General features: G+C 50.9%; 1 protein-coding gene and 1 pseudogene across 1 annotated transcript in view; one reads left to right on the forward strand and one right to left on the reverse strand.

The window, feature by feature from the left end:
* Positions 1 to 15277, forward strand: part of NEURL1B (neuralized E3 ubiquitin protein ligase 1B) — a 37081-nt gene extending 21804 nt beyond the window's left edge. Inside the window, exons 3-5 of the mRNA XM_007465539.1 lie at positions 11744 to 12466; positions 14537 to 14662; positions 15033 to 15277. Of these exons, the coding sequence (XP_007465601.1) occupies positions 11744 to 12466; positions 14537 to 14662; positions 15033 to 15277 (1094 nt within the window). The remainder of the gene's footprint in view (positions 1 to 11743; positions 12467 to 14536; positions 14663 to 15032) is intronic.
* On the reverse strand, positions 4546 to 5335 carry LOC103078791 (cleavage and polyadenylation specificity factor subunit 5 pseudogene; annotated as a pseudogene).
* Positions 15278 to 19153: the final 3876 nt, after the last annotated feature.

A 19153-nucleotide genomic window follows, 5' to 3' on the forward strand; every position in this document is an offset into this window, starting at 1 on the left:
GAAAGAGGAAATTGACATTGATTGCGTAGGGGTAAAGGGGTTATGGGTGTTTTTCTTCTTTTTTTTCCCCCAAGTTATCAACAATGATTTATAATCAGAAAAAAAAAAGTTATAATAAAAATAAGAAGAAAGTGAAACAGTCACGATTTTGTACGGTTTGAGCCTGGGTAATAGATACTCTGCTGTTGCCGGCACAACATGAGAACCCAAGAAATCCCACCATAAAGGGGGTCCCTCCCTCCCAGTTCCTGGAAGAACTGGGTTTCTGAGGGTGGTGTCCACAGTACCAAGTGGATAAATAAAAGGCAACTGATGTTAGTGTCATGTAGATTCCTCTGGCTTCCTTTTCCTCACTAGGAACAAGGGGGTAACACAGTTCCCTTAGAGAGTCTCAGCTGTGAAACTCCAGAATAGGGACCCCTCATCCCTCCCTCACCTCTCTCAGACCACACTGGATAGACCCTCAACACCAAGCTAAAGCAGCATCTGGGGAAGGTTGTCAAGTTTAGAATGCCCGGTTACATTTGAATTTCAGAAAAATGATGAATAATTTCTTTAGTACAAGTATACCCCCATGCAATATTTGTGACATAGTTATAAAAGAATTTGTTTTCTTTTTTTAATTTTGATTTTATATTGGAGTATAGTTGATTTACAATGTTGTGTTAGTTTCAGGTGTAAGGCAAAGTGATTCATTTATACATATATCCATTCTTTTTCGGATTCTTTTCCCATATAGGTTATTCCAGAATATTGGGTAGAGAAGAATTTGTTGTTTATGTGAAATTCAAATGTAACATGGCATTCCTTTATTTTATCTGGCAACCCTCACCTGGGAAGTGTCCTCCCCATCTGGTGGGACAGGTGTGCGCTGTATTTGCTCTGGAACTTGAGCCAAAATTAAGTCTCAGAAACAAAAAGAGATTCATAGGCCTTGGCCTCTTTCTCTTACCTGATGAAATTGTGCTTCCAGCCCAGCATTCCTCCTGCAGGGGGGGTCCAGCTGCAGCAGAGAGCGCTCCTTCTCTGTGGCCAGACCCTCAGGTGCCCCCTCTTGTGACATTCAGTCTTTCCTCAAGATAGGGCAACTTAGCCCCTTTTAGATAAAGAATCCAGGGCTTGGAGAAGGGAAGTGACTTGCTTGTGAGTGGCAGAGCCAGGATTAGAACCCTTTAGTTCAGTGGTTCTCAGCCTTGGCTGCACATTGAGGTCACCTGGGGGGCTCTGAAAACCCCACTTCCCAGGTTGCACCCAGACCAATTAGATCAGAACCTCAGGGAGGTTGGGGGGGGGGGCGTGGCTCCCAGGCATTCAGATTTCTTAAAGGCTCCTCGGGTGATCCCAGGGTGCAGCCAGGATTGTGATCACAATGATCCTCTTTGCATGGGTGCCTGTCCCTCCTCCCTGCCTGGTACCAAGCTGAGCTCTTCAGACGTCTCAGTTCAGGGCATGGTATCATCACACAAGCCCCTTCTCTTGTTTTGACTTTTCTGCTTCATCTCTAATCCCCGCTCCCATTCGCGCCTTACCCTGCCCAGATAAGCATCACTCTGATGTTTGGCAGCCCTTGGGCATGTGTATCTTTTAAAAATATGTAGAGCTGTTTTGTACGCATAGGTAGATGGTATGCTGCTAAGGATCTTATTCTATTTTTCTTTTTTCACTTGCCCCATTTTAAGATTTATCTGTATCTGTCTCTCTGCTTCCTTGTTCTCTAATGGCCTCCCGCTTTGATGGACACCTGGGTTGCCCCCATGCAAACTGCATTGCTGGACACATTCTCCCACAGGGCTGCCCTGTGGCTGCTAGTTTACTGTTCTCAGGGGCATCAACCAGGATGGGCTTACTGGGGCCTGGAGTGGTCCATCCTGAGAGACTTGATTTCTCTGGATGCTCCAAGTTACTTTCTGCTGATTTTAGCAGTTCTTGGACCCAGGAGAAGGTTCAGCCAGGTCATGCACACCTCTCCCGGCTCCTTTTTCTCCAGGGAAGCCCTTTCCCGGAGCTCTGGAATGGAGGCCCCATGCTGTCCTGAGGCAGCCCTGTCTCTCTTCCAGGCAGCTCACTAGTGGTCAGTGTCATGGCCTCATTATCCTTCCTGTGTCGAACAGTAGAAGGCCAGTCAGACTGAACATGGAATGCCAGCCCAAGGCCATGGCATTGCAGGCTATGCTGTCAGAAACCTTTGGTTGCAAGTGACAGAAACCAGTTCAATCTCACTCAAGCAAAAAAAAAAAAAAAAAAAAAAGGGGGGGGGGGGGCGCCGTGGGGAATTAATGTCTTCTGTGACTGAAAATTCCAGGGAACAGCTCCCTGTTAGACTGGCTTGATGCAGAGGCCCAAGAAATAGCACCCAGAATATCGGCCTGCCTTTATTTCTTGCTCAGCTGTAGTCTTTGTTGGTGTCATCCTCCACCAGGCTCTCCCTCTGGGTTGGGGGCGAGGCCACCAAGCAGCTCCAGTCCCATGTCCCACGAACTAGCAGGAGAACTGCTTTCCCACAAGGTCTAGCTAAAATCTCAAGATCTAACCTCGTTGATCTCCATGGCCAGAGGGATGGGACAGAGTGACTGGCCAAGTTAAGACTCCCTCCTCGAGGCAATGAGTGGAAATGGGGCAGGGGGAGTTCCCTCAAAAGAATAGTTGGGTGCTGAGACCAGAAGAAGCGGGGACTGGGTGCCAGATAGCCAGCAACAGTGGCTCTCCAAAGGCCTCATAAGGGAGTCATTAACCCCCCTTGAAAGCCTTGAGCCCTTTCGTTAATTTATTGGACCTACTCTGTGCCAGGCACCACGCTGAGGGCTGTACCTGGGTGATGTCTTCTGGTCCTCACAAGAACCCTGTCATCCCCATCGGCAGACCCAGCATGGATGGATAACTTGGCCAAGGTCACCTAACAGTTGGTGGTTCTAGAGTCAGTATTTGTTCACTAGTGTTATGAACAAACTGCTTGATAAAGACTTGAAGTTGTAGCTCGAAATCAGAGCCTGCAGGTCTGCGTGCATGTCTCCATGCTGCAGATAAGGAAACAGAGGCCCAGAGAGGGGCAGGGATTTGCCTGAGGTCACCCAGCTGATCAGTGGCTGTGGTGGGCAAGGGGCTTTGGTCCAGGACCCGAGAGGTGCCTTGGCCTGGGACCTGTGAGCACCCACATCAGGTAGGGAGGAGCGGCTTCAGCTGGCTTCATCCGGAGCCCCACTGGGGAGCAGCAGAGGGTAATCGGCCTTTGCGGTTAATGTTTTCTTTACAAACAGCCCAGATCAGCGCCCAGCTCCCAGCCCCACAGTAAGGCATTTGCCTGGTAGGGTACCGCGAAGGCTTATCCTTTCCCAGTCAGGAGTGAGAGCTCCACTCTGTGGCCACGTCCTACTAGGGGCCCCTAAAGGCCCATTCTGTGCCGGGCATGGCACCAGGCACGTGGTTATTCCTTCCACAGCTCTGCCGTTCGTCCTCCCCCATGGGCCTGTGAGGCAGGTGTGAAACTTCCCAAATTGCAGAAGGAAGCTTAGGTCACCAACCGCACTGGCCAGGGACCAGCTGAGGTCTGTCTGCCCTGGTCCAGTCTTCTCTGGTTGGCAGCAGGGAGGCATCTGGAAAAGCCCGGGCTCAGTGCCCAACATCCTCACCTTCTCTTCTGCATCCCAACACCCCTGCCTTTCTGCCTGCCCTCTTGTGGCCATGGTAAAAGGAGCTCTGCTCCTGTCCCCTCTGCCTGTTCAGGGACATTCTCCTGTCATTTGTCCCTTTCTCTAGCCTTTCTTTCCCTCTCCACAGAATCATCCCCATGAGCACATACAAGGGTTCTGGTAGCTCCCATCTTTAAAAGAAACTTCCCTTGGCAATCTCTTCCACAGGCTACTACCATTTCTCTGCTCTCCTTCAGAGAGAAACTTTCTCAAAGGTGTTGTCTATACCACCCCCTCACATTTCCTTCTTCAGCTCATCCCAGTGAAATTTTTAAAAAATATTTTTAAATTATTATTTTTTAATTTATTTATTTAATTTATTTATTTTTGACTGTGTTGGGTCTTCGTTGCTGCACACCAGCTTTCTCTAGTTGCGGCGAGCGGGGGCTACTCTTTGTTGCGGTGCGCGGGCTTCTCATTGGGTGGCTTCTCTTGTGGCAGAGCACGGGCTCTAGGAACGCGGGCTTCCGTAGTTGTGGCACGTGGCCTCAGTAGTTGTGGCGCACGGGCTTAGTTGCTCCGCGGCGTGTGGGATCTTCCCGGACCAGGGCTCGAACCCATGTCCCGTACATTGGCAGGTGAATTCTTAACCACTGTGCCACCGTGAAATTGTTTTTTGATTAAAAAAAAGTTTTAATATGAAATTAAAAAGAAAACACGAATAGAAAGAAATCAGTTCTCTTTAACATTGTACAAAAAAGTATGAGTAGGCCCCGAAGAAAATGAAACATTATCGCATTTGTTTACACCACCCTCTGGTTTTTCACATTATTTACTATTCAAACAACAGAAAGTATAGTTGGCAATTTAAGGACTGGGGAAGAGATAGACCCGAAGTACATTTTCTACCATGTTTATTCTACACTGCATATAGCTGTGCTCCCAGAGACAGCTTCTGCCTCTGCACTGGCACAGGATCGCAGTTGTAGGTAAAATGGAACCTGCTCAGAAGCTGAGGGAGACAAGAAATGGTGGATCCGTAGCGTGGTGCATCGTCAATCCAAACAATGGGGCAGCTACCAGCTTGTAATTTTTAGGTTCTGCAAACAAGGCTTTCTCTTGAAGTTAAACCAAAAACAACTGCTTATATTCCTTAGGCTTTGTAATGTGTGCGGGAATATACCAATACTGAGGAGGTTCAACATTTGGTCGCTACTAGTTACCCATGTAGTCGTCAATGACCCAGTCTGGCAGGACTCACCGTGATGCCCGAGTATCTCGGTCAGTGAGAGTTTTAGCCCTTCAACTTCATCTTCTCCTGGCTTAGGGCACCACCAGGTGCGTTGAAGAAAGTCGTTCCCAGCTGTGGCAGTAATACACGGGGTGGCCAGTGCTCGTGGACCAGCAGAAACCCTTCTCACTCCAATTTTATCAAACTCCTCCCTAATGTGCTGAAACCTGGCTGCAATAGAGCCGTCCACACCGCTTCACTGGACTTCAGCCTGCAAGCTCACCCTTCAGCCTCGTGCTGCCAAATCCGGAGCTGTCGTCTCCATCCTCTCACCAGGCCTCTCCCTGCTGCCACAGGACACCTCTCCCCGCCTCTCTGACCTGCTCGTGGCTCCGGGCCTCCAAAGCTCCTGCTTTTCCTCCCACCTCCTGAGCCTCTCCTTGGCCCGCTTGCTGGCTCCTCCCCTGCCTGTCTCCATATGCTGACAGCCCCAGGATTCTATCCTAGGCCCTCTTCATTCTCTTTCCTTCTTACTTTTATTTTTTTTTTAATAAATTTATTTATTTATGTGTTTTTATATTTGCCTGTGTTGGGTCTTCGTTGCTGCGCGTGGGCTTTCTCTAGCTGTGGTGAGCTGGGGCTACTCTTCGTTGTGGTGCACAGACCTCCCATTGTCGTGGCTTCTCTTGTTGCAGAGCACGGGCTCCAGGCGCGTGGGCTTCAGTAGTTGTGGCACGTGGGCTCAGCAGTTGTGGCTCACGGGCTCTAGAGCGCAGGCTCAGTAGTTGCGGCACGCGGGCTTAGTTGCTCCGGGGCATGTGGGATCTTCCCAGACTAGGGCTCGAACCCGTGTTCCCTGCATTGGCAGGTGGATTCTTAACCACTGCGCCACCAGGGAAGCCCTCCTTCTTACTTTTAAATCATATAATACAACATGCACGTAGAAAAGTGCCTAAACAACTGTCGAATTTAACAAACAAATGAGGCAAGGCCATTTCTCTCATCTACCCTCTTTCTCCAGATGATATGAGCCTGTCGCTGGGCCTTGAGTCCCATCTCTAAGCTGTTGGCTCCCAAATCCATATTCCCAGCCCTGACACCTCCCCTGAACTCCAGAGTTCCCTCCTCCTCCTCACATCTCCTTCTGGCGTCCGAGAGGCTTCCCACATGGGACACGTTCACACAGCCACCCCTGTTGTCTGTGGATGGCACCACCCACGTGGTGCCTCAGCCAAAACCTCCGGGGTCATGCTGGACTCCTCTTTTCCTCCCCCGGCAATCATTCTGTCAGCGTGTCCTGTCACTTCTGCCTCCAGGACACGGCCCAAAGCAGTCCTTCTGAGACACTGAAGTGACTGATGGATGGTCCCCTCTGTCTCCAGTTCTTCCAGTCTTCATCTTCACACACAGATGGTTTCTCCTGGGGCATAAATTCTGCTTTACCTCCAGGCCCAGACATAGTTGACCTGAGAGAGCCACGGAAGAGAAAGAAAGGGAAGAACTGAGCTCCATCCCAGGCCAGAGGCAGGCCCTGGAGGTGGCCCAGGGAGAGTGGGAGGTCAGGATGATCACCCATCCCAGCCATTCCAGCCTCCGCGCGCCTGGCCTCGGACTGCTGCTGCATGATGGTGCTTGGTGGGTGATCATGGGGGTGTGGGGGGGTGGTATTTGTTGGACCCTTCCTCTCAGAGATATTAGGTCCCTGGGGACCACAACTCCACTTGGCCTGAGGCTGAGTCCCCATGTCGGGCAGCTGTAAGAGCTGAACAAGGACAGCTGAATTTTGGAGGCAGCGTTGCTTGTCATAAGGAGCCCGGCTTTGGAGTTGCATAGCCTGAGATGGAATCCCATGTCTGTCACCGCTGGCTGTGTGACCTTGAACAACTCACTTCATCTCTCAAAGCTTCGGTGTTTTCCCACTGTGAAATGTGCCCATTTTGCAGAGCCACATGGGATAGTGGTAAGGATTGATAAGGTTAATGAATGCATGGAGGTGCTTCTGGTAGGTGCTCAAGTAAATGGCTGTGTATACTTTCATCAGGTCCAGGGAGTGGATTTGGAGACGAGTCACAGGTTAGAGCCAGGAAGCTTTGATAAGCTTCCTTGATGGCCTCTTGATGTGGCTGGATTTACTGCCTGTAGCCAGCTGGCTGATTCTCCATAGAGAAGCTTTGAGAGGTGGATTCTGAAGCGTCAGGCCTAGGCCAGCACTCTGCTATCTTGGGCCTGTCTCACTCAGGGACAATGCCTGATAGGGACAAAGCTCCTTATGTAAAGGAAGGAGGCCCAAGCTTTTCCAAGGGGCTACTGTGTGCCAGGCCCCAGGTTCAGTGCTGTCACATACTCTGTAACACCAGCCTCAAAAACATACCAAGCTTTCACCGCCTCAGAGACTTCACACATGCTGTTCCCTCTGCCTGAAATGCTTACTCTCCGCCTCCCAGCCACCACTCCCTCAGCCTTCGTGTCGTAGCTCCGTGATCAGAGACTGGGCTGTTCTGACCCACTCTCAGGCCCCACTTCTGACCAAGTCCCCCCTCTGACACACACAGAGAATCCCAGTGCTATCACTTCCTGGCTGTGTGACTTGGAGTAAGTAACTCACCTCGCCTCTCGGAGTCTGAGTTCCCCACTGGAACGTGCCCGTCTTTCAGAGCATTGTGAGATGGCAGCTCTTGGTGGCACTCATCACAGTTGAGTCCGTTTTCTGTCAGTTGCTTCATTAAAATCTGTCTCTCCCACTGCAATGAGAGCTCCATGGACCCAGAGGCCATGCCTGCTTGTTCTCTTCAGCCAGTGCCCAGCACAGTGCTTGGCACATGGCAAGTGCTCTATACATTTTGTTAATAGATGTTTAAGGAATAATGACAATTACCATGTTTTGAGCACTTTGTGCCATGCTCTGTGCTAGACCACCAGTCCCCAACCTTTGTGGCACCAGGGACTGGTTTCGTGGAAGACAATTTTTCCACGGACCGAGTGGTGGGGGGGATGGTTTCCGGATGATTCAAGTGCATTGATTGATTATGGTCTCTGTGCAGTCAAACCTCTCTGCTAATGATAATGTGTATTTGCAGCCGCTCCCCAGCACTTGCATCACCGCCTTGGTTCCACCTCAGATCATCAGGCATTAGATTCTCAATAAGGAGCGCACAACCTAGATCCCTTGCATGTGCAGTTCACAGTAGGGTTCACGCTCCTATGAGAATCTAATGCCGCCGCTGATCTGACAGATCAGAGGCAGAGCTGAGGCGGTAATGTGAGCGATGGGGAGTGGCTGTAAATACAGATGAAGCTTCGCTGGCTTGCCCTCGGCTCACCTCCTGCTGTGCAGCCTGGCTCCTAACAGGCCATGGGGACTGATGGCGGGTCCGTGGCCCAGGGGTTGGGACCCCTGTGCTAGACTCTTTATAAAAGCATCTGATTTAATCTCTATAAGAACATGGGTGGGAGTGTGGGGGGCCAGGTATCATCATTATTCCATTTTTTAAAAAATTTTTTAATTATTTTTTTATACAGCAGGTTCTTATTAGTTATCTATTTTATACATATTAGTGTATACATGTCAATCCCAATCTCCCAATTCGTCACACCACCACCATCGCCCCTGCCCCTGCCCCTTCCCCCCTTGGTGTCCATATGTTTGTTCTCTACAGCTGTGTCTCAATTTCTGCCCTGCAAACCGGTTCATCTGTACCATTTTTCTAGGTTCCACATATATGCGTTAATATACGATATTTAAGCTGAGGAAGCTGAGACTTCAAGAGGTAAAGTGACTTTTACCTAAAGTCACATAGCCAAGGAGGGCTGAAGCCAAGACTCGAACCTAAGTGTACCCATCTCCAAGCCATGCTCTCAATTAGGATGCTATACTGAAGGACAGGCTCTTACGTGGAGCTGTTAGCGGCCAGGAGGAAGAGCTCTGGGGGTGGGGGACAGAAGCAGAGTGTGTTGACAAGAGCAGAGGCCCAGGGCAAGCCACGGCCAATGCCTTTAGGCTTGGCCTCACAGGATGACTGTAGTAGGGCAGCGAGCCCTGGGAAAATGCATTATGCCAAGAGGCTCCCAGAAACATCCACTTGTCTAAAATGCCTTTTCGAAAAAAGTGCTTGTTTTAGTCTACTTTTATTCATGTTATTTTTTTCTGATTACAAAATCAATGCATGTTCATTGGCAAAAAATGAGAAAATCTGAAAACCATAAAGAAGCAAATTTCCACCCAGAGATAACCACCCTCGAATTTCTATGTATTTCCTTCCTATGTCTTTCCTTTGTATCCCATGCATACGTTTCCCACATAATTAGAATCAAATCATATGTTCGGTTTTGTATCCTCAGCTGTTCATTTAATATTATATCACGGGCATTTCCCCCCCCCCCACCATTGTTAAATATTAATTGAAAACTTGATTTTTCAAAATATTGGGGTTTTTGATGATAAAACTCTGCAGTGTATATGTTTACTGTAGAAAAGTTGGAAAATACAGAAAAATCTGAAGAAAATCCCTCATAACCTCACCCACCTGAGAGATAATGACCATTAACATTTTGTTGTATGTCTCTCTAGAACTTGATTTCCTATGCACATATAGTATTATAGACAGATACATACAGACACATGCACACATATATACTTTTTAAAAGGACCAAACTGAAATCCTACTTCTCTCCTCAGGTTATGGGGAAGCAACCACTAATGCAAGACAAACTCAAATGTCCACAGATCCCAAGCAAGTAGTTGAGATGGGTGAAGGGGCCAGCTCAGGGCCATAGGGAAGGAGAGCAAACAACCTCAGCAAAAGGGCAAGCTGTAACCCATTGATGACAGGCAAGAATTCAGGTCCTGTGTCACTAGACCTGATTTTCCAAGAGAGGCTATAAATCCAGTGTAGAATGAATCTCCTGACTCTTAAGTACTGGCCACTAGTTCAAAAAATATTTTGAAAGACAAAGGGGTGATTTATTCAACAAACCACTGGAAGGGGAAAAAAGAAGAGGCAACCATAGCTTAAAAATAGGCCAATGAAAGAGTGGGCTTTATTTGGATCTTCATTCAAAGAAACTGGGAAAAAAGCATACTGTCACACACAATATGACAAGAAGTCTTTAAATTTTAGAGAGACATACTGAAATTTTTTGAGATAAAATGGCATGTCTAGGATTTGCTTCAAAATAATATAGGAGGGAGAACTGATGGGGGCGTCAGTGAAACAAGATTGGCCATGAATGGTAATTGTTGAATCTGGGTAAACAGCATTCATTATACTATTTGTATGTTTGGTTTTTTTTAATAAAAAGTTAAAAAAAAAAAAAAAACCCAAACACCAGTAGGCCAACCAGACAGGTCTGTGAGCCAGCATCAGAACTTAGATGGCCAGTTTGCAAACTGCCCTGTATGGAGCGGGGGTGGGGAGTAACATATGAGGCTCTCACCAGGGGTTAGGGCATGTTTTTTTGCAAAACCATGTCTGTTATTATGATTTAACTTTATATTTGGAAAACTAGAGAGGAAGAAATATTTTTTTCCCCATGATGTAAATTACAGAATGGTAACAAAATCTTAGCTAGAGTGGTTTGGTTTAAAAAGTCTGAGTAACACTTTTTCTTGCTTCCTTTACTTGCTTTGGTTAACAAGAAAATTTTGATCACAAAAACAACTTCAAAATACTTTCTTTCCCTGATATCTTTGTTATTCAGAGAAGCAGTCAGTCTCTGCTAGAGACCTCATTCATTTATTCATCCAGTAAACTACATAATAATGAAGGCTATCTGCCAAGCACTCTGCTAAGCCCTGAAACTTGGTGGTGAACAGACTGTCTCAGACACGGCCCTCCAGGGACTCACATTCTAGATAGGGACGGTCAACAAGTAATCTGTTGATACCAAAGTATGAAGAGCTGGATGACAAACACTATTTTTATTTGTTTTACTTAATATAGATCAAGAGCATTTTTTCATGTTACTAAAAATTATTCAAAAATATTTTCATGACTGTGACTTTTAAAAAACGCCCCCTTAGTTTCCTGTCCTATACAATGAGGCCATTTCTTGCAGAAACCTTACAGATTCAAAGGTGGGGTAGCACCCAGGGAGCACTGTGCTCCCTGCTGCAGACACGGCAGTGAGGAGGACAGACCCATGCCCCGCCTTCTTTCAGAAGCAGCATGGAACCAGACAGCCCCGGGTTCGAGTCCTGACTTTGCCACTTAATTGCTGTGCAACCTTGGTCGTGCTCCCTAGCCCCTTTGTGCCTCAGCTCCCTTCTTTACCAAATGGTGGGTGATAACAGTACACACCTCACAGGTTGTATGAGGACTGAATGAGAACCTGTGAAAAGGAGCTTAAAATAATAACCTGTCACCCAGTAAGGCCACAGACCCAAGGGTTTGCTTTTTCCCTTGGAGCTTATGTTCTCGTTGGGGAAGCAGACAATAATGATTTTTAAGTGCCCTTTAAATATGTGTATGTGTAGCTGATTCACTTTGTTATGAAGCAGAAACTAACACACCAATTAAAAGAAAAAAAATCTTCAAAAGTATGAAAACCTCTGAGGGGGGGCGGGAGGAAGGAAGAAGGGGGAAAGAAAAAAGGGAAGACGAGAAGACAGAAAAGAGGGAGAGGAAAGGATGGAGGGATGGGAGTAAGAGAAGGAGGGAGGAAAAAGGGAGGAAGGGCCTCATGTGCCCGTCCCAAAGATAAGAATAGTCAAGTGCACTCGGGATGATGCTTAATCCAATTCTGTGCACCTGAGGATCTTAAATAACCTCACGAAGGAATCAGAAAAAGAAAGGGAGGGCCCAGGTGGGGGTGGGGGCGTGGGGAGGGCAAGGCGGGGGCTCCTGGCCGGCTGCGCCCTCACTGCCCTTCTTCTGCCCTCCTCGCGCAGAGAGCGGGTTCGCCGACACGCTGACGCCCGCGCGCCTCGGCCAGGCCCGCTTCAGCGCCTGCCTGCCGCCCAGCAGCCACGACGCGGCTAACTTCGACAACAACGAGCTCGAGAACAACCAGGTGGTGGCCAAGCTGGGCCACCTGGCGCTGGGCCGCGCCCCGGGCCCGCCGCTCGCCGACCACGCGGCCGCCGCCATCCCGTGCGGGCCCCGCGAGCGCCCGCGGCCCTCGTCGTCGCCGGCGCTGCTAGAAGCCGACCTGCGCTTCCACGCGACGCGCGGGCCCGACGTGAGCCTGTCGCTCGACCGCAAGGTGGCCTGCGCGCCGCGGCCCGACGGCGGTCGCACGCTTGTCTTCTCCGAGCGCCCGCTGCGGCCCGGCGAGAGCCTCTTCGTGGAGGTGGGCCGCCCGGGGCTGGCGGCGCCCGGTGCGCTGGCCTTCGGCATCACGTCATGCGACCCGGGCGGGCTCCGGGCCGCCGAGCTGCCCACCGACCCCTACGCGCTGCTCGACCGCAAAGAGTACTGGGTGGTGGCGCGCGCCGGGCCCGTGCCGAGCGGAGGCGACGCGCTCAGCTTCACTCTGCGGCCCGGCGGCGACGTGCTCCTGGGAGTCAATGGGCGCCCGCGCGACCGCCTGCTGTGCGTCGACACCACGCAGGCGCTCTGGGCCTTCTTCGCAGTGAGCGGCGGCGGCGCCGCAGGCCAGCTGCGCCTCCTCGGTGAGTCCCCCGACCGCGCTTTTGCGGGGCTCACCCCGGGAATCCTGGCGCCACTGGATAGGTAGCCGGAGCCGCTGCTGAAGCCCAGCCGGTGGTCCCCTACACTTGAGCGCGCATCAGAACCACCTGGCCTCCACCTAGAGTTTCCCATTCAGTGGGGGAGGGTCCTGAGAAGATGCATTTCTAACCAGTGCCCCGGGGATGCCTTTGCCGCAGCTCCCTGGACCACGCTTTGTCCACACCAACCCAAGTACCCGCTGGTGTCAGAGCCTGGCAGGTAAATTGTCTGTGCAATTTTTATTTCCATTGTTATGATTTATTATAAATATTTTTACATATGTAATGTATATTAAGTGTAGGAGAAAAAGAAAATACAACTACATTTAAAAGAGGAAAATGAGAATAACACCGTCCACAGAAAGTGGAACGCAGGCTTGAACCATCCCGTTTCGAGATTGATTCTTGCCTTCATTCATGCCACCAGTGGCCAGGCCCTGAGCTCGTGGGATGGGGCACTGCAGAGGAGAGGACACAGACCACGGAGTGCCCTCACGTCCTCACAGACACCCAAATGGAGATTTGCGCGGTGTGGTGTTCGCTATAGCAGAGGGGCTTCTCTTCTCGCCAGCTTGGTGGAGCGGGGCTGGTGATCAGGGAAGGTTCCCAGAGAGCACAGCTCCATTTTCGTGTTTCAAGAAGTAAAGTCCAAACGATAACAGAAACGATGAACATTTCATATGTCACCTCATTCAGTTTTATCCTCCTGAAAATTGAAGCACAGGGAGATTAAATAACTATCCCAGTCACGTGGCTGGTCAGCCATGAAGATGCTGGGCAAATCAGAGAATCCCTGGGCCTCAGTTCCCTTCAGTGTAGAAAGGGAGTGATGACGTGCATCGTGGGGTTGTTGTGAGGATGAAATGATGAGGTGCATATAATGCTTTTAAGCGGGTGCCTGCCACATGCAGCATGCTTAATAAGTAGCAATAGTAAACGACAGTACCTGTTGCTGTTTGACTGAGGACAGAAGAGGAACAGGGTAATGGTGGTTGTAATTTGGTTGGTTTGGGTTGTTGTTGTTTTTTTTTTAAGGGACCATCAGACAATAGTCATCATTTCAGCCTGAGATGAGTTGCCCAAGTTCCCACTGGAGCTTTGCAAGAACTAAGCCTAGAGTCATTCTCTCCCCCACCCCAGCACCTCCAGAAGAGCCACGATGAGCCTTTGAGTGGTCAGGAAGAGAAGGCAGGAGAAGGTAGAAGGGAAGTGACTGCTTTTGGAGGCCAGGGACTTGCCCTCCTGATCCCCATCTGACAGCAGCCCTGGTTCTGTAATCTGTCCATCCATCCTCAAGTAGTGTAAGGGAAGGGGCATGTATCTTCACATCAGAGATAACCCATCATTATCTGAACCAACAGTGAGTTGAGAGAAGAACACCCATCCATGTTGAACACTAGTTGGGAGTCTTGTAGTTGCAAGTAACGAAACCCCACTCACAGTGCCCTAAGCAGAAAAGGAATTTGGGGGGTACACACGTGCCTCAGAAGTCTGGGAGTATATTGGATGGATTCAGGAACAGCTGTATCTAGGTGTTGAAAGGATGTCATCAGGATTCCACCTGAAAGCTGTACTTTCCTCTGTGTTGGCTTGACTCTCAGGCAGGCCCTACAGCAGCAGGCTCATCTCCCAATGGAATGGGCCCCTTCTTTCCTAGCAGTTCTAGTGAAAGTCACAGAATTTGGCCTTGCAGGCCTTGCTTGAACCACCACTGAGACCAAGGGTGGAAGTTCTTATTGGCCTGGCCTGGATCGTGTGTGTGAGGGTGAAGTAACGCCTCAAACAAAATTCCAGTGCTGTTTCTGAAATAAACAAGAATGGAGGCTAGGCGGCAAAGACCAGATGTCTATCACACTTGTACGATTCCATCAGTTCTTAGCAGAGCCCTGTGAGGTAGCTCTTGTCCTCCCATTAGATACATGAGGAAGTGAAGGTGCAAAGCAGTGGAGAGCCAGGGACTAGCAGAGCAGAGCCCACCTCCCACTGCCCCTGATGGAGTCTCTTTGGTCTCAGGCACCCTGCAGTCCAGCCCTGCAACCACATCCCCATCAGGATCCCTCAGCGGCTCCCAGGACGATAGCGATTCCGATATGGCCTTCAGCGTCAACCAGTCCTCCTCGGCATCTGAATCATCCCTGGGTAAGGAAGGGCAAACCTTCAGGGATGGGAGAGTGGAGGGTGCAGGGAGGCAGGGGCTCGCCCTGGTGGCTGTACCAGCCCTTCCTGAGGCTAAATAAGGCGACTGCCTTTCCCCCGCATCCTTTTCTTCTTCGCCTGTAGGGAGGAGAAACATCTGGATATGGCATCCCAGAGGGCCATAATGGTGCTTGATGCTTGGGGGTAGGAGCGTAGGAATGGGGGCAAAACCCAGGAGAATAACCAAAACTGGTGTCTCCCAAAGTTGTCCCCCCATGGATTCTGCCATAGAAGCCCTGCCTTCTTGGGATTGCCCCAGCAGAGCCCACCTGAGAACCACGGATTAAGGTCTGCCTGTTCTCCCTTTCTGCAGTGACGGCCCCCAGCTCCCCACTGAGCCCACCAGTGTCCCCCGTGTTCTCCCCACCGGAGCTGGCGGGCAGCAAGAACAGCGAGTGTGCCGTGTGCTTCGATGGCGAAGTGGACACAGTCATCTACACGTGTGGACACATGTGCCTGTGCCATGGCTGCGGCCTGCGGCTTAAGAGGCAGGCCCGGGCCTGCTGCCCCATCTGCCGGCGGCCCATCAAGGACGTCATTAAGATCTACAGGCCGTAGCCTGGCCCGCCGACGGCCTTGACTAGAGCAAGGTCACCTTTCTGAAGCCCACCCCCACCCCAGGCCGGGCAACCACCGTGGCCGCCGGGGAGTCCAAGGGCAGCAGCTATCTTGCCTGCCGCTCTCCAGTGGTGGGCAAGGCGTGACAGTCGTGGACACGAGGCCCCCGGGGGTCTCAGTCCAAGTGAGGGTTGCTTTTGGCTCGAAAGTGCTTTGCCCCCAAAAGGCCGTCCCAAGAGCGAGCTCAGGAACTGCCTGGCAGACTGCCCTGTCCCCCGGTGACCTCTCAGCTGAGAAATGGCGTCCTCTGTGCAATGCCTTTTGCTGAGCTTGGGTTGAGTGTGTGTGAGAGAGGGGGAGGGGAGGGAGGGAGACAGTCCAGAGAGGGCGAGTGTGTGAGAATGACCTAGAGAGAACGTGTAGGTATTTATCGAGGGATCCTGGCTCTAGGAGGTTATTTAACACTAAGGAATGTGCAATCCAGAGCCCAGACGGTAGTGTGACTAGAAGTTGTTCACTTTACAGGGCTGTGACGTCAGCTGGTTTTGAATGTACAAAGCCTGCACCTAAACAGAACTCCCTCAGGTGGTATAGAAAAGGGACACTCAGATTTTCTAAGGCGAGGAAAAAATAGCTCATTGTTTACAGCTCCGAATCGCGGCAACTCCTTGGGGAGCAGTTGGGCGGAGAACATAAGAGAACAATTTGCCTTTTCAGTTTCTAACTCAGTCTTGGAGAGGAGTTTTGACTGGGTGCTGGGGCCAGAGCTCTGGGCAGTGTCTTCTCCAGAAGCCTTGTCACCCCTTCAGCCCCAGACAGCCTAATTACAAGCACACCACCCCTTGACTCTATCCCTATATGCTTTTAGTCTGTAGCATCCTCACCGTCTCCAAGGAGAAGACAAGCAACAGCTTCCCTTTTCCTGTGGGAGGGAAAGAATCCTAGATGCCGGTGAGCCACCTGGGGTTGGAAAGGGTCACTCCGAAGCTCTCCACATTTACTGCTGAAATACAGGGCCTGGCATTTGCCAGCGGCTGTGGGCATCACCAGGATGACCTGCTGGCCAAGTAGGGGAAGGAAGCAGGGCTTTGCAACCGGTCTTTGTTCTGATTCTCAGCTTATCTCCCCCCTGGTGATTACTAAAATGTTAACTGATCATTAGGATGTTAACTAGGAACTGAGACACTCGCTGAAAATGCTGACACTGGGACTATCCCCCTCCCCAGGGTTATTTGCTGGGCATTTCCTGGGACCCTGGCCCTGCCCCAACCCCCTCCCCCTCCCCCCTCCCCCCACTGCCGCCCTAGTCTATATCACCAGTTTCCCTGCCTGGACTGGGCATCCTAAACCACACCTGAGCTGATGGGCTGGCAGGCCTGCAATTCCCTTCTGGGCCCCACCTCTGCCCTGTCTTGTGCTGTACCTTTAGGGAGGTCCCTGGGCCTCTCTGTTTCTCAGTTCCCGATCTGTCCAAGAGGAAGCCTGGTACCTGCCCGCTCCAGAGCTCTTGGCAGGACTGGCACACTTTAAAAGGCCCAAGACACCTTGCAAAGAGCAGGTATTGTTTTTAGTCCAACTCCTAATCTGTTCCTCTGTTGAGGGAAGCAGGGAAGGGAGGACATTCAGAGTTTTTGCCTTCATGTAACAAGTGTTGGTTGCGTGTCTGGGGTCCCCCTCGTCAGATCAAGGCCCATAAGGCCAGTCAGTCCTTGCTCCTGTGATGCTCCAGGTCTTGGACCATCTGCTTCTCCTCTGCCTGGTATTCCGACCTGATCTCAACTTCAGAAACCCTACTCTTGCCCCTTCAAGGATCCCTGATTAGTTCTTTTTCCCTTATGAACTTGGGAAACATGCCCAGGTTTTAATTTTGCAGCAGAATCTTCAGGGGAGTGACTGGCATCCCAGCATTTGCCAAGATAAGAGTTTGCAAACCTAGGCGGCGCTCGGCACCCAGCTGAATTTGGTCCGCTGGAGCCTTCCATGTCCCCACGTGCTGGGTGTGGGCAAGGCCACGCACGGGCCCCATGTGAGAGGGCTAGTCACCCACAGGACCGTGGTTCTCCAGGCAGCAGCTCCACTGACTGGATTGAGCCATAGTCACAAGCCCCGGTGGTCTCGGCGGCCTGGGGGAGCCAGTTCCTCTCTCTTGTCCCCTCAGGTTCCAGCCAGGGTCAGTGCAACCACTGCCAGGAATCCAGGGATCGAGGGCCTGGACCCAGGGTGGACCAGGCCATGTGCCTGGTGACCTATTACCTGGGAAGAAAGGAGCTGGTGGCCTGTTTAACATGCTCCGCAGCTGCTATAAATAGCCTCCCTGTTTCCAAGATGAGTTAGGGGTGTGTTTATCTTCTAAAAACCAGACATTTCCTGATGCTCTAAACTGATTTCTTCAGCGCTGCAGAGGAGCTGCCCACACCGCCTTCTAGGTTCTGTCTGGAGAGGGGGCAGGAGGAAGAGGGAAGGGAACCACTCTCCTTTATTTGGCATCACTGTGTGCCCGGCACTGGGCTAGAGAGGTGCATCCCCATGTCAATCCTGTGAGGTAGGTCTTAGTACCATATTGAGTCGTATCAAAGACACCACTGATGACAAAACACACCATTCTATGTACCACTAAGGGAAAAACACTGCCAATTTCAACTGTAAGGTGCCACAGCTATTCGATTCATTTTACTCCGACACAAGTGGAGAAGCTGTGCTCCTAGAATCAGTGAAATACGATATTATCCCCAGTTGGCAGGTAAGAGAGCTAAGGTGCTGGAAGTGAAGCAGGAGGTGACAGGACTGGGCTTCAAACCCAGGAGCGCGTGATGCCAAAACCCACGCTCTCCGCTGCCTGGCCCCGAGCCCGGAAAGCTCGAGACTGCTTGAGTTTTCTTCCTTGAAGCTCACCTGGGCAGCGCCTGGGGAGAGCTGGGCACCCACCCCTGTGTGAGGGTTCCAGCCCCAGACTGCGGCCCCTGTGCCGCCCGGAACCCTGGGAGCACAAGTGTCCTTCCTTTCAGGCTTATCTGCCTACTGCCCACCTTCTCCCGGCAGAGCTGAGCCACGTGTGAGCTTGGGTCCAACCCAAGGGCCTCCTCCTGTTACATGGGGGTGCCCATCAGGGGCAACTTTGGGGACACACTTGTCCCACCACCTTCCTGGGCCTCATGACCACCAACCCCTAAGTATGGCCCCTAGCGTGAGGACAGGAAGACCAGAGGATGCCCCCTTTGTTGTGGTCTGGTGCCTGTTCATTCTGAACCACCAGAGAAATTGAGCTGTTTCCAAGTCAAGACAAACTCCTTTTTCTAGCCCATTCTCAGAACTGGGAGTCTTCTGGGATTTAGCTACCCAGGGCAGCTGCTCCCCTAAGTACAGCAATGCTTTTTCAGTCATCCGACAACCACTGGTCAGCCTGGCCTGTGTTTTGGACAAAGGGATGGGAACCGGGTCTCAAGACAAGGCCTGCAGGGAGCTCGCAGTCCAGAGCAGGAGGTGGGCAGATTTGTGAACTTGTATTTGACCCATCTAGTGCTGGGTCCTGTGGTAGCACTTAGTAGGTACTCATTAAAGGTTTACTGAGTAAATCAGAAATCAGGTTATGAGTCTCCAGGGGTTTGGTAAAACACCATGTATACATGCACACAAAGTCATTCAACAGACATTTGCTGAGTGCCCACCAGGTGTGGGGTGCTGGGAGGATGGAGCTGAGAGGACAGGACCCCAGCTCTGATGTCAGAGGGAGTGACATTATGAGACATTTGGGGCAGAGTCCATGGGTTTTCCTGGCCATTCTGTTGCATCGGGGGTCTATCTTAGTGAGTACACAACTGCTTTCCAGACCCAGAGCCCCCTGCACACTTCAGAAAGCCTTCTCTGAATTAGGAATGC

The sequence above is a fragment of the Lipotes vexillifer genome, unplaced genomic scaffold, assembly GCF_000442215.2.
Source record: "Lipotes vexillifer unplaced genomic scaffold, Lipotes_vexillifer_v1.1 scaffold621, whole genome shotgun sequence".
In the NCBI taxonomy this organism is placed as follows: domain Eukaryota; kingdom Metazoa; phylum Chordata; class Mammalia; order Artiodactyla; family Lipotidae; genus Lipotes; species Lipotes vexillifer.